The sequence below is a fragment of the Corvus cornix genome, chromosome 4 (genome assembly GCF_000738735.6).
Source record: "Corvus cornix cornix isolate S_Up_H32 chromosome 4, ASM73873v5, whole genome shotgun sequence".
NCBI classification, from domain to species: domain Eukaryota; kingdom Metazoa; phylum Chordata; class Aves; order Passeriformes; family Corvidae; genus Corvus; species Corvus cornix.
The window spans coordinates 56,378,776-56,394,958 of record NC_046334.1 but is presented as its reverse complement, the minus strand read 5'-3'; the positions used below and the strand labels follow the sequence as shown (position 1 = coordinate 56,394,958).

At 36.9% G+C, this 16,183-nt stretch overlaps 1 protein-coding gene across 12 annotated transcripts in view; it reads right to left on the bottom strand.

The window, feature by feature from the left end:
* Positions 1–16,183, bottom strand: part of KCNIP4 (potassium voltage-gated channel interacting protein 4) — a 400,171-nt gene that overhangs the window by 15,290 nt on the left and 368,698 nt on the right. For all 12 annotated transcript variants that reach the window (XM_039550706.1, XM_039550710.1, XM_039550708.1 and 9 more), the window contains 2 exons: positions 6,032–6,101; positions 1,862–1,932 (listed from right to left, as the gene is read on the bottom strand). In XM_039550706.1, the coding sequence (XP_039406640.1) occupies positions 1,862–1,932; positions 6,032–6,101 (141 nt within the window). The remainder of the gene's footprint in view (positions 1–1,861; positions 1,933–6,031; positions 6,102–16,183) is intronic.

Below are 16,183 nucleotides of genomic sequence, written 5' to 3'. Positions count from 1 at the left end.
AGGAGCAGGAAAAAAATTAGATGATTGTATTTTGCACATTTCACAGTATTTCTTTCACATTTTGCAGCTATTTTCATGTGATTACAAAAAAAAACCCATACATTTTTAACTTCAGGAGGATTCTTTTAGAATGCTATCATACAGTTTGTAACTATAATGTTGCTACAAGGACACAGAAGTGAGAATATTTTGACAGCAGTAGAGTTATGCTGCATTCACAATTAGTGCAAATAATATCAAAGTCTGGATCACTCATGCCTGCCTTGATATTGAACAAAAATAAGCTAGAAATGTCTGTTTGAGCAATGAAAAAAAAGCACTGCTGCTTTTATTTTCCTGATTTATTTTATTCCAAAGTCCTTTTTTAGTGCACAAACCTGCACTCCGAGATAATCAAGACCCGTAAGAAGGGCTCCAAATACAGCACATTTCTAAAGGCTTTCTGAGATACAAATGTCAACAAATTGACCAGAAAAGGTACAAAAGCTTTTTTTTTGTTACCATTCTTTTTAGTGATAACAGCAGAAATACTTTACAACTACTGATTCTAAAAATCCTTTTTCTCAATGTGAAAGAGGGGAAGTTTAGTTTAGATATACAGAAGAAATTCTTTACTGGTAGACTGGTGAGGCACTGGCACAAGTTGCCCAGAGAAGTTGTGGATGCCCCATCCCTGGAAGTGTTCAAGGCCAGGTTGGATAAAGCAGCTTGTCTACTAGGAGGTGTTCCTGTCCATGGCAGGGGGTTTGGAACTGGGTGATCTTTAATATCTGTTCCAATCCAAACCATTCTATGATTTTCTGTGATTTGACCAGAAGGGTCCTAGCAGATTTATATATAGAAGACATGAATAAAACCTCCATTCCTGCTCCTAGTTTCACACAGATCCCTTTTTCACACAGACTTCATCTGCCTGGAAAAAGGTAGATAGGGTTCATGGATTTTTTTAAATAAATGCAAATAATGATCAAAAAATTGTCTGATTATAGTCTTAGTTTAGGGTACAGATTCCTGATCACAGTGCACCTGACTCACATGTCTTCTTCCTATTACATCAATTCATTATTTTTACAAAAAAAATCTGTCAGACCTCACAACACCATTCACTAAAATAAATCATAAAAACATGACAAGACATTTCAATAAATTTAAAGTGAGTGTATTTATCTCAAACGTATCAAAAGTTGTAAGGAAATAATTCGTTCACTATAATCAAAACCAAAGAAAACATGACAAAACAAATCCTTTTGCAAATGAACTGACTTTTTTTTTTTCTTTTTTAAATTCTATAGCTTAAAATATTGTCTCCTTTGCAGTATTTTGTACACCCTGTTCTCACCTACACCATTGCAGTAAGGTCCCTTTTTCCATATTATATTGTGTGGATGACATCAGCTTTAGCACGGAAAGGCAGAATGGGGAAAACAGAATAGTTAAATGGAGGAAGAATGAATTTCCAACTCTTGTGTTTGCAAAAACATTTGCTTTAAAGCCTTTTTCTAGAACTTTCTGGAAACTAAGTATGAAAAATCCTATTTTGGCCGAGTCATCCCCACACCATTAGTTGTAGTTCAGAGACCTTGTAAAGACAGAGAGGAAGAACTGTTTTAGGTAACTTGTGTTTAAATTGGGTTACCTTTTAAATGGACAAGTTTTTAAAAATATTATGTAGTAGCACAGTCTGAGTTACCATTATGAAATATACAATTGTAAAATGACTTTTGTTATTACATTGGAAAAACTTGAAACTTGAGTCACATAAGCTAAATTTTCCCTAATGTGAGCCAGGCACCAACTGTACTTCATTACAAGGAACGGCAAAATATTCAGTTTTATAGAACTAAGCAACGGCATCACTTACCTCAAAACTTACAGATCCATTGTGATCAGTATCAAACGCATTAAACAGAAAATGTGCATATGTTGTGGAATCTAAAATTTAAAGCAGAAAAAAATAATTCACAGTAAGCACATCTTATTTACTGATACCTGAGGAGTTAGCAAAGATGACATGTTATTGTACTCTGAAACAACCTGTTTTAACAGGAACACTGACTGTGACAGGGATCTATCTCATATGCTTGAAATGAAGAATGTGTTCATTTGTTCCTGTTAAATGAGGGAAACAGACACTACCCTCACTGTATCAGTTTTGCTCTGGACACAGACCTGTTTCCCCGGTTGAAGCTGATCTGGGCAGAAAGCTGATGCTGCTATCGGGTCCTATGCTCACCCACAGCTGAGAGGAACTCCTCTCCTGAGAAACAGATTCTTAAAGCTGGCTTGCTGCTGAATTCCCATGATTGCGGTATTAGGGATTGGAAAAACTGGCTGTGACTCACTAAATGGTCAGTAAGACTCTGAAATATGACCTTAAACAATGATCCCTTCACTATTTGCATACTTTGCAAACCTCCTCCTCAGTGCATATTGACTCATTTCAGAAACAAAAGGCGGTATGAATATAAATCTGTCAAGACTGTAATTTTTGTAAAGATCCATCTTTCTATTTCCACTGAATGCCTTCTGAAAGGCACAACCTGCTCCAGGAGTAATATATTGCAAAGAGAGAGCACTTATCCAGAGAATGCCCTGTGGATCTGAGGTACAAGTTGCTGGGGTTAAGGGAAGTCAGCTGTCCTCAGTGTTTTTCCCTCCCTCAAAATCATGCAAATTAATGTAGAATGAGAGTTTGTTTACTTTTAATACTCATTTTTCTCTTTCTATTTCATATGTTTACCTTAATTTTAGGTTAATTAACATTAACCTCACAAATTATTAATAAAGGGCAAAGTGTTATGAAATCAGTGTCCTCTTTGCAGAACAAACTTCTCCCTATTATGGAAAAACATGATCAGTGCTGAAATGCCATTTTCCAATTTCTTGGCACTAAACTATTTTATCTTTTATATCAATCCTGCAAACCTTTATTTTTCACAGCCCAAAATACTGTTTTGTATTAAACTGAGCAATAGTCTTGGGACACTCACCTCAAATGCCACCTTGACTCCGAGAAACCAAATATACCAAAACTCAAAGCTTTGTGCTTCACAGGTTCAGACCTGATATTTGTAAGAAAATTCTCTAGTCTTGCTTCAACGTGTTAATTTTTTATGATGTGAAATAATCGTAACAAGAAAAACCTACAATCTTTAAACCCCGTCTGTTAACACATTTTCAGAGAATTAAATCCCCACCACCTCTATTTGAGAGAGTCATTCATTCTTCCACATATCCAGTCACCACTGTAATTGCTTAAGCACAGCTTGGCAGGAACCTTCACACTTTAACTGAAAAATGTAAATTTGTTGACTATAGTTTATATTTAGCATTTTAATAGTCATATTTTCTATAATCTACTGAGACTTCTGTTGTGCAATAGACTATATTATGCAAATCATCTTCAGAACAAAACATGTTATAGAGGTATAATTACTGTAAAATAAATTTTAAATACCCTCCTATTCTCTTGGCACTCATTTCTTAAAAAAATCTGAAATAATCCTGGTTATTTTCTGTAGATATAGAGAAAACACAACGGTACTTCATTTTTGTTGCCCATACATGATACAATATGCTACTTTTTTTGTATGGTGGTATACAAAAAAAAAAGTTTCTAGTTGAAGAATATTTTTTTCTGGTAACTCCTCTGAAAAAAAATAAATCAAAAACCTTTTTCCGAGTTGATTTTTGAAGCAATTCTGGTCTTAAATTTTGCCTTCAAAACCACAGCAGGATGAGGCAAGTTAGTCTTCTAATTAGAGTGATTAGTCTTATTCCTCCTTTTGGTTTCCCCCCTAAATCTTGAACTTGATTCATTTTAGACAAAATCTTAACTTTTTAAATTAAATATAGTCTCTTTCCAAGGATCTGATATCATAACTAGTAGGCTAGTTTGCTCTTTTAACAGGCTGAGATAGGAACAGATATTAAATCAGAATTCCCTTGAAAAACACCATCACGGCCTTTTAAATGTCAGAGACAAAAAATGATAATCATTATACGTGGAAGAGTATGGCTTATCAAACTACGAGCACGATCTATTTTGTTCAGAAGTGATGAAGGAGTGTAATAATTATTCGGTGTGTGGATTCTTATCTATGACCTGCCTGGCTGAAGAAAAATCCCAAGTTTTATTTCAGGTGATCCACTGCATAAATGCAGGGGCTGTATTCATTCACCTGTATGGCAGTGAATCTAAAAAGAAGTTACTGGAGTGCCTTTTCTGGCATGGAAAGCTTTTTACAAAGCTACTTTTGCCTTTTAAAATACATTGCTTTTACTGCAATCCAGTGTCATCTCCTTTCCTTTGTTACTCTTGTGGCCCCTTGTCCTATTTGCAATCCTCATGTACCTTGTCCTGGACAGTCTTGGAAGTTGCTTGAGGAAGTGACTTGGTCGATGACATTGAAAACTTTATTTGGTTGCCCTGAAGCTTGAAATCTTACAGACATAATTTTGTTTGTTCAGATATGAATTGTCATAATGATATATCATGTTGTACCTGTTTTTTCATCACGCAGACAGTTGGAGTACAGATCTACATGTTTTAATTTGGGGACAACTTTCAAGATTCTTTTTTCCTCTTTAATATTGGGACATACATAAAATCATTATTCTAAGCACAACTGAAATTTAAAAGCCCCAGCTGGACACATTATTTTGACAAGACATTCAAAGATTTAAGAACCCAGTCTGGCTTCTTAACTAGACAGTCAGCTGCAGTTCTCACCTCCTTCTCCAAAGGATGCCACTGCCCTAAGTGCCAGAGGAGGAAGAGAAGGATCAGCATTAACATGAGGAATAGGGGGAGAAACTAGGCATTCAGTATATATCCGTTTTAACTACATTAATAATTTTTCTTCTCTGTAACAATTAGATCTGGACTAATAAAGATTGGTCTTTTAAGATTACATTTACTCTCACAATATGTTTTGACTTTACTTTTAGAACAGGCGTGGTTTCTCTTTGCCCATAAAAAATGCTGGGTGTAACAGCAGGAAATAAGATAGGGGTTTTTTTATTAAGTGTAGTAAAGGTATAGTAAATCGCATAGAGAGAATTTTTCCATTATCCAAGGTAAATACAAAATAGAGTATTTCAAACTGTAATTGTTAGCTTGGTCTAAAAGTCTACATATAGAAACAAACACTAGGCAGGTCAACCCTTCTAGCCTTTTATTCATCTCTATTGAGTGTGCCTACTTCTTAAGGATTTCAGAGATGGTAATCCACACTGAAAGCTGCTCTTTACCTTCTAGGTCTTTATTCAAAATAAAACTAATGGGGAGATATTTTGTTCCTACCTATTAATATGGGTTTTTAAATAAAAAATGAAAAGGAGTTCTGAACAGTCTCAGAGAAATACAGAAATCTCAAGTGCTCTGGGAGAAGTCGAAGAGGTGGGATTGAAGGGTTGTAGGAAAATATAAAGAGGGGTAACTAAGTAGCAAATACAAGAGCAAAAAAAAGAGGAAAAAATTCAAAATGAAAGAAATCTGAGGTTCAAGGAAAAGAAACCTGTCACACATTTTTGTGTTAGCTTCATTGCACTACAAGTTAATGGAAATAAAAAATTACAAAACTCCTGGAATTTCAATTAATTGAAATCCAGGTTAGCATTTAAGAAGAGAAACCCCACAGAATTAAAGTGGGGTTATGCTATTGATATTAGAGGGTACCTGCAGTACCTCCTACAGTTCTTCCAACTGTGAAAGGGTTTTTTGAGTAAGAGAATGGGCAAGAATTTTTAGAAACATTAAAGAGAAATAACCTACTCAGAGAAACTTGTTTTTCAAAGGTATCCAAGCACCGGCAGTAACTTCATAACAGAAGACTGGATTTTTGTAGATATCATTGCATTTCATTCAGAAATATATACTTAAAAATGTGTCCAAGCTTCAAGGAAGTACCCTGTGAGTTCAGGCAGAGCTTGAGGCAACAATCTTGTTAATTTGAACAACAGGCTCTTTTGTCAGACTTAGGTACCAACAGACATACTTTAGTACTAATTATGTCTGCCAAGTACTCACCTCCCTGTGGAAAGAACTGAGAGTAAATCTCTTTGAAGGTTTCTTCATTGACAACACCACTGGGGCATTCCTGGAAAAAAAGTAAATGACAAGAAATGAATACCATCCAATCTGGTTTAGTCAGCTCATGAGACCATCCACAACATGTGTGTGACTGACAGTTCAACATGTGTGACTTTGCACTCTCAACCAAATATTAATGCACATGTTCACACTGAGGTATCTTCCTAAAGAATTCCTATGAGACAAAAATTCCTTCTGTGCCATGGATCTCAACTTCATTTGAGACCTGAGTGACACACGTGAGCAGCAGCCACTCTGCTGCAGTGAGAGGAGCTGTTGGGGTCACCTGTGGGCCATGGGTGGTGGCTCCCTCAGCTGCAATCAGCATTTGCATGGTATGGAAATCAAGCAGGAATGTGAACACTTCGATGTTACTGATAGAACACTCAGTCATACTCTACTGGAAGAGTTATATTCAATGAATTCAAAAGACCCTGCCACTGAAGATCTTATTCAAGCCTTGCAGATTCTTTTGCATCTTCACATCATTTTCAAAATCTGAAACATGTAAGAAGAATAAGTAGGAAATGTTGGAACACAGTGACTACAAAGAAAATGAAAGGAAGTGAAGGAGAAGAATAAAGGTGATTAAACCAATGACTTTACAAAAATGATGTATGCAAAGAGGTAGGAAAAGCAGAAGGAATACTGTAATTGTTTACTAAGTCACACATGAACATCCAAGACCGGAGAGCTGATTTCTAGTCCTGAATTTGCCAGACTGAGCAGAAGACTTTGGGCAATGCAATTAATTCCTTTTTTGCCTTAATTCCTTCTTTATCACAAAGAGGGGGGAAAAAAGCACGGTATGCTCTTTAAAAGGAAAGGACTTTTAGAAACAAAGGAAAACAAGAAAATGCAAGTTAAGTTTTAAGGTTCATACATTTATATATATTTTTGTCTATTGTCATGCTATTTAGACTGAGGAGTCAAAACATACGTGCTCCTAAACTCAGGAAACTAAATAGCTTGAAATGGAGATAAAGAGCAGTATCACATCCTTTACCAGTGTAATAACAACTGTTCCTGTGAGAATAAATAGTACTCCAATTAGATCAAATAAGTACCACTGCAATATTCATAGTTCTGGCACCTTCTGCTAAGAAACAAATAGTGTAAACTTTCTAACTGAGATACAAATGCACCATCTGAGAAATGCATGTCAAATCTGTAGGTCTATTATTATTATGTCACTTATCCTTAGCTAAATCAGCTTTTCATCATAACTAAGTATATGCAAACATACAGTTAGAAATAATTATGTTTGATCAAACAGGCAGACAAACAGCTGTGTCAGAGATACACATACAAAACTATTTGTCCCTGGGCACAGAGGCTGTCACCAATGGAGGCAGAGTTGTAGCACAGGTGTCTGTAAGATGAGATGAATACTGACTGCTGGGCCACACTGCCTTTGGAACCAAAGCCTGTGGGGAATGGGAGGAACAGTGAAATTAATCCCTACCCTTCACTGGGTAAAGAGCAACCCATAACTGAGAAGGCACCTCTCTGTCTGTCATGTCTTTTGGTATGAGGGCATTCTAAAACATCTCTCTCTCTCTTTACCAGCTTCCCAAAAAGACTGTAGTCAGATAGGCCACTGTCTCTGTGGTTCCTAGCAGGTTTACAGTCGGTTTCCCAAGTAACAAGCAATAGGACAAGAGGAAATGGCCTCAAGTTGCCCCAGGGGAGGTTATGATTGGATATTAGGGAAAATTTCTTCACTGAAAGGGTTGTGAAGCATTGGAACAGGCTGTCCAGGGAAGTGGTTGAGTCACGATCCCTGAAAATATTTAAAAGCGTGTAGGTGTGGCATTTTGGGACATGGTTTAGTTGTGGATTTGGCAGTGCTGGGTAAATGGCTGGACTTGATGACCTCAGACATCTTTTTCAACCCTGATGATTCTATGATGTTGTGATTCTACTAGGCTGCTTGGCTTTGTGAAGCCTTCTGGAGTTGTATAAGTGCACGCAGAAGAGCAGTATTTTTACTTGGATTCAAAGTACAATAAAGAAAATATTAGTGAATTCTTCAGATACCGAAATAATATTATAGTTATTCAATGTAGAAAATACAACAAAATTATTTCACAATTTCCTCTTCCAACCATACACTGGTATATGATCTAAGTCAATCCCAGACCTGCAGGAGGAAAAATAAACAGCCTTTCCCCTGAGATGGTTGTGAGTGTGAAAGAGTAATGCAGTGGCAAAAAGAAGCAGTGGCTTCTCTATGTTCTGCAGGTAATTTTTTTTCAGACAAGAGAAAAAGAAGATAGGCACATTTTGAAGGAATTAAAGAGAAAACCTGTATATTTGAATTTGTACAGGTGAGATATTGCCTATTTTTCCCTGAGAAGCTTAATAAATAATGAATGACAAAATGTACATTTAAGTTCGTCTAACTCTCTGACTTATTAACATGTAAAGCATTTTTTTCCCCTTTTCCTTGGATGACACAGACATTCAAACTATACTCGTTTTGCAAAGAATGCTCTCTCCTTTTTTACAGGAAATGCCAGCAAGTCCAACTCTGTCAGTGCTTAGTCTGAAGCTGTGAAGACCGAGTCCCGTTTCCTGACTGCATTTAAATGTTGTGATGTTAGAGGTGAATTAAGGATACTCTGCAAAAATCTATAAGATTATTTGTTAGCTCAAAATAAGCTGGCAGCCTTTGTTATTAGAGAAATACATGATCTACATACCTCCTTTAAAGGCAGTCCTTCTTTTTCTGTCACTTAATAAGCTCTGGTTTCACCATACTGTTTGAAAGAATCATTGCTTGAAAAGGCAACCTACTTTCAGATAATTATATATTGGCAGAGCCAGGAATGACATCTTGAGTTTCTCTAGCGTGTCCCTCTGTAGTTTCCTCTGTTCTTTGCCACAGCATTACCAGTAACACTTTACCTTCTCCATCCTTGAAGGCCTGTAGGAATGGTGTCTTAAGGACATTCATTAAAAATCTGAGATGCTGGCCAATTATACTTACCAGAAATATCAGCTCAAACTTTTCTTTCTTTAGCATGCATCTTTCCTCTGAGACTCTACATGACAGGGAACACTTCTGATCTTGAATAATTTCATCCTAAAAATATATGTGGCCAACATGATTTACCTCCATGACTGTACTTTTCTTGACTCCTAAATCTGTCTTTATTGTGTTTATCAGGAGATTTGTGCAGTTCAGGGAAAGAGATTAAATACTGTAATTGTTAAGTATGCCCCATGGTTTTATGTCAAGCTATTGCTGACTTTTTCCACTGTACCAACTATAATTAAAAAAATCTATCTAACCTTTCATTAAACTCTTATAAAAGAGAGGAAAATAATTAAAGAGTTTGAAAAAAAAAGTGAGGCTTATTTAAAAAATTTCCTATATTCTTTCTTTCCTTGATCTGAATAAAATTTATTTTGTTACAGCAAATTTCTGTTTGACAATCTTTTAAAATTGCATTAATGTATTAGATTGTCCTTCTGGAGAATAGAAAGGAGGGAATGTTCATCTTGAGCTGAGTCTAGTTCTCTCTCTTTTAAAGAGAAAATAATATAAACTGACAGAAAGAAGAGACAGAGTATATTCTGCCTTTTGATGATCTCTCTTGCTTGCAATTTTGCTGCTGGGAAATTACACCTCCAGCACATGGTCTTATGAACCACTCCAAACCCTGTAAATTATTTACAAGCCTCATACTGTCTAAGCTGTCTCTCCTTCAGTATTTTCAAAAAGACTGCAGTAGGTGATTCTTCTTTACTACCTAATCAACATCCACCTCAGACAAGAGGAAAACCAAGAAGACACAAAAAAGGAGAAATAATGAAATGTAGAAAAGAGAATGAAGGAGAAACAAACTCAAAGTTCAGACATTTGTCTGCATAACAAACAATTTTGAATGATGGATAAAGCTGGAACTTTGGCAACTTTGAATATATTTTAAACTTTTGCATGACAGGTTTCCATCCCATGCTTCATCTGCTGTCAGTTTTCATACTGCTTCATTTTAGATACATGTTCATGTCCATTGATTTAATTATCAATAACTCATAATATTTTCTCTTTTTGCATGTACTTCTATTCTGACCGCAAATTTGAATTTCCCATAAACACAAAACTTAATGGAAGAACATAGTGTGCACATATGTCAAAACTAATGCTACCAAAACTCTCAAAACCTAAACTCACAGTGGCTTTTCACAGACCCATCCAGTTCCTAATTTTTCCATTTGAGTTTGATAGAGCTTTGAACAGAACAACATGAGCATTTAACAAATGGCCTTGATTTAATTACATAATCCAGGCCAAATAATAACAAAATCTGTGCCATCCGGCACGTCATGAAGTTCAACAAGAATTTCTGTATTCTGTATCTGGGAAGAAATTTGCCCTTGCCCCAGCACCAGCTGTGAAATGACTGAACTCAGCACTGCCAAACAGGATGTGGGGGTACAGGGGATGTCAAGCTGAGGGTGAGCCAGCAAAACATTTTTATGACATATGAGATAAACTACCTACTGGGACAAGGCCAGCAGGATGAGGAGTTATACTCTCTCTCTTTGCTTGGGACAGTCTTGGGGCCCTCCAGGGATATTGGCTGTATCTAATGTTCCGCTACTTCTAAAACCTAGCCTTGCTGATGATTTTCATTTTTTTTCAGAAAAGTGAGCTAAATTACAATTTAAACAATTCACATGGGTTGCAATACCAAATTAATTTCTCCCACTAAGAAATACAATTAGTATTTTTGGACTAAACATCTAGCTTCATTCAGAAAAGAATTATATGTATTTGGTGTTTGATCAGTGCACATTGATGTGCATATAGCCTGTGTCAAGACATCAGTGGCTGTGTAGCAAAATTACTCAGCAAAAGTACCAGCAAACCATTAGCCAGTTTTTTATCAGATAGAAGCATTTTGTTCATGTGGCTACAGTAATGCATTATATTGGCAAAATTTGTATTTGAAATGTGCAGTGGGTTCTTTAGGCTTATAGAAAAATTATCACAAGGGAACTCAGATGATCTGAAGATTCATTTGGTGAAGTATTTAAGCATTATATAAATTATCTGGAACAATCCTCCTCCAAAGCAAAACGTGTGTCAAAAGTGGTACATATAAGAAACTCAGGTACAAGCACTCTCCCTGGGGATGGAAAAGATAATGACTTTGGTGAAACATGTTTATCATGATCTCATATGCCTTGGAAGAAGAGAAACAATAAAAACATAAATCTTGCTCTGAAAGGTGACACAGACACTGACATATTGGTATCAATATGACTTTTACCTTGAAGACTTTTGCCAGGACAAAGGCATTGACCAGGCGTTGTGCTGCAGCAGATGAGCTAAGCAGGTATCTGTCATACAGGTACAGCACTGGATCCAAACCCAACTAGTTCTATAAATCTTATCAACTATCACTCTCAAGACCTAAAGATAGATCTCTGACCCTCAATAGCCTCTATATGTTTTTCCAGTTCACTTTGGATAACGTTTTGCTTCCCAATGTTGCTGTCCAGGCACCAGCTCCGTAGCCTTTTTGCAATCCGTAGGCTGATTGCACAAAGGAGGGTAAGTAGTTAAAAAAGCAGAAGGGTGAGGGTGGGAGAAAAAGTTCTCTCAAGCTCTATTTCACATAGTGCCTGTTTGGAAAAACAGGTCTATCAACTCCCCTTCAAATCCCCACATCTCAAAATCTTTTTCAGATCTTGATCTTTTCTTCCCTTCTTGAAGCTCCTTCCCAGATAACCTTTAATGAGGCTATCACCAAATAGTACCCCATATGTCAGACAGAACAGTCCAAGATCAGACCAAGAAGGCATCAGATAGATGCAAATTTCATGTCAGACAGATCCAAAATCCCAGCTCGCTTTTAAGAATTGCCACATTCTGTGAAAGGCATGAAAGAATTTATTTCCCAATACTCCTGCATTTTCACTCTGTCAGATCTTGTCCTGTGCTGTTTCTGTAGCATAAGTCAGAGAAAGAATGCAGAGAGAGAAACTTTTCCCAGAAAAAAGGAGGTGTAATTCAAGATGGGCAGCATTAAGCAGTGTGATAACATCATGTTGTTTTGATAGCATACATGCTCATGGCTAACAGGAAAAGTCAGCGTTCCCTCAGCAACTGCAGCACTCATGGGACATGAGAAAGGGGTGATCTTAAGTTGGCAAGCAGAGGCAGTGTTGGAAACATATTAATTGGACATTAAAGAAAACAATTGAAAGATTATATAAGTAAGCATGTATGCTTATAAGTTATATTTTTACTAGGTGTTTTATTTAATTGCAAATAAGTAATGGTACCAGATAATGTCCTCATGTGGACCTGCACATGCAAAATGTTAGGAGATGTTTATACACTAAATAAATCTAAAAATCCCATGGCCTGTGGACACAGGAAGAAGAGAATTCAATGCCTGCTGCACCTCATTGCTCCAGGACCAATGCAGAAATTGGATTTTACAGTTTTACTATGCCTTGCAGCTTTGAAATTTTGCTAGTACCCAGATAATAATTTAGTCATGTCTGCAGACCACTGAATGTACTTCAAGCAGTGTAGAAAACAAAACCAGAATTTAATACGACACTAAACTTGTTTATATTTCATTTATACTTAATAATAACTGTTTATATTTTGTAAGTATGATGCTTCTGGCATTTTCACAGAATCACAGAATATACTGAGTTGGAAGAGACCCACAAGGATCATCAAACTCCTGGCCCTGCACAGCACAATCCCCAAGAGTCACACCATGTGCCTGAGAGCATTGTCCAAATGCTTCTTGAACTCTGCCAGGCTTGGTGCTGTGACCACTTCGAAGGGAGCCTGTTGCAGTGCCCAACCACCCTCTGGGTCAAAAGCCTTTTCCTAATATCCGACCCAAAACCCCCTGACACAACTTCAGGCCATTCCCTTGGGTCCTGTCGCTGCTCATCACAGAAAAGAGATCAGTGTCTGCACCTCCCCTTCACAAGTGAGTTGTAGACTGAAACAGGGATCCACGTAGTAGTGACATATTTGCTAAATCTCTCTCTCTCTCTCCCCTTTTCCCCCCACCCTCCTTCTTTCTCTCTTTACCCCACAGTTACTGTTAAATAAAATCCATACTATTGACTTTGGCACATTGTTCTTACTTGCACAGTAATTTAGACAGAGGCATCTCCTTTAATTGGATCTTAAGAGCCCAGGTGCCAGAAATTGGAGAAATTGGTCTCTAGAAGCAGTCACTGGGCATCTGAGCCCCATATCTAAGTCTGGCTGCTGGAGGGATCTGCACCTGTGTGTATATGTGTGTGTGTACATGTATGTATGTACGAAAGTATTTGCGTTAGTGGACCTCCATCCTGCTCAGCCACAGAGGGGAGCAGGATGAGGCTGTTGGTGCTACCTGTGTTTGTGTGACTGCTCTGTGCACCTGCCTGTGACCCGTGTGCTTGGCCGTGTGTACAGGCACACGTGATGTATCTATGTGCTCTGTGTGCATGTGCCTTCTGGAAATACACCTTCAGCCTCTGCTGGATGGATCTGGGGCATGGCAGCATCCTCTTCTCTCTCATGCTGTTGAATCTGACCAGATACTTCCCCCTAAGAAATGTAATTATTTCATTTCTTTTATTTAATAAATGTCTTTAATTCAATACATTCATTCATCAGTACTGTAGCCATTTTACTTGGGAATACTTTTAGAATTAAAGATGTATTTACCAAATACCAACAGGGCTAAACTGAAACTTTGACCTACCTTAGAGCTGCATGCCGAGAATAAGTAAGTTTGTAATTTATTGTAAATTAAAAACCAAATAAATTTGTAATTTTGTAACTCATTTCTCTGTAGTAAATACAAATAAACTTGTCCATGTTATATTCATCAGGAATATATTTCATTGCCTATTTATTTTGAAGCAAGTGTGAGTATGATTAATTTTCTGTCCTGAAAGTACTCTTGGAATACAGGGTTTACTTTTGATACTGGTTTATTTCAGTAAAAACACAGAACACATATCAGAAATTATCTTTGTGAAAAGGGGCTGGGTGGAATTTCTGGAGTTCTGGTCACACTACTGGCCATAGAAAAAACACCAAGAGCAGGGTAAATATCCTGCAGCTGCTAATAAAAGTGAACATATTCTAGCAGGACTTCAAAGTAGATTATGCAAACAAAATGAGGTTTCTGGGGGAGAGAAGGTTTTGAAGTCATTAAAGAGAAAACAAGTGTAGTATAAAGAATATCTCAAAAGATATGCTTAAAAGACACGCCATGCACTAGCCTGTGAAGCTGCCTCAGAAACCTAATTCAGAGAAAAACCTCTCTCTTGAAATATTTGAAATGTGGCTGAGCAAAGCACTAGATATTAAGAATAGAAAAAATAACCTGGGTTCAGACAGTTCAAAAGATCTTTTCTATCACTACAGGTTTTCAGAAATCAGAAATCACAGACAACCATATTTATGCTCCTTTTCTTTTTTTTTTCCTTTTCTCTAAATACTTCTAAAAGAATAAATAACAGAAGATTATGTAGGGAGAAGAGAACCGCTGCTTTCCTGCTGTAGATATCCCCAAGAGAGCAACAAATTCACAGAAGTAGAAATATAAGCATTGTCCATTAGGTGTTGATAAAATTTCAAGGGGTTGCTTCAGCTATGAACTAAAAGGAAAAACCCATGTCTTTGCAATCTATTCTAGACAGTCATTTCTCTGATCAGCTTCTTTGAACTGGTGCCTTCTGGACTGCTGCATTGTCAGTATTTGGGCTTCTGCATTTAAACACCTCTTTTTGAAACTACCTGAATGAGAGATTCCTTTGTATAGATTTATCATTCAAGATGTCAGCACATCAAATGGGAGCTTTGAGAAAGTTTTTAGGAAACCAGTGCACGTATGAGATAATTGCAGTGACTACAGAAGAGATGCCAGCTTTGGCTCTTTTGATCAAGCAATTATATTATTCACCCAACTCTGTGTTCTCCTTGAGCTTTGCTGTTTGCCTACTGTAAAAGCCAGTTTGTCAAAGGGCTGGGAGGATGATTGGCAGGACAGCATCTCAAACTACTCACAAAGGATGACAATTTGTTTTATTCTATCTTTATGCCTATCATTTTGGGGTCTGCCCAGGCATGTGCTATAATGGAACAAGTCCAGACCTTTCTTCTGCAAGGCTGTTGAAGGAGCTGCTGGTTCATTATCAAGAAACATGCAGAGAAAAGAAGAAGAGCAGAGGCTGCTGTAGAAGAGATGGGTAAAGGAAAATTTTGAATATGTGTGCACCGGGTGCCCAGTCAACAGTACTGGCCGCCAAACAGGCTCAAAGCCTTTCCTACTTTGTAGGAGAGTTGAGTGTCCCAGTATATTCACGTGTGTAAGACACGTGAAGATACTCAGAGAGGAGAAATTGTAAAAGCACAGAATACAAGGTGGTGTAGGGTTTTTAATTTTTATTTATTACACTACTGGAAATTAGTTTTTATGAAAAATTTAACTCCAAGGCCAGTATTAATATGCTTTTCATCTGTGAAATATTTTCCTCACTATGTGTAACAATATATATTATACACATGAATTTGTTTATAACAACCTATTTCTAGTGTGATAGATTTTCACTCATTTTCTCTAATAAATAACCTATGTTCAACTCAGTTATATTGAAAACCACTGGTGTTTTTAACTTCAATTTTCACTTCTATATTTTGTGTTATCAGGAAAGGGACAGCTATTAATTTAACCTCCTGTCTATTGAAATTGAACTAGTTCTTAGTTTTCTTGGCTTTTTATTTGGTTTCTCGTGTTAGTTTTCTCAGGAGTGGGCTTTAAAAAAATCACTTTCAGAGCACCTATTCTTTATTGAAAAAAAATTTGGTGTTCATTTTTAGAAATAACTTCATATGGTTATATATGCCATCATATAGAAAGATGTAACAAAAAAAGTGAAGAACAATGAAATATGCATAAACAAAATTATATCTCGGATCAGGTTTATTTACTTCAAGAGGGCCAAAAAATACTTCCCTAAGACAGTCTGCTATTGTTTTCATTTACTGCAGAATCAGTCCTTATAGATAAGAACACTAAAGAACATACTCTAGTCTTGCAT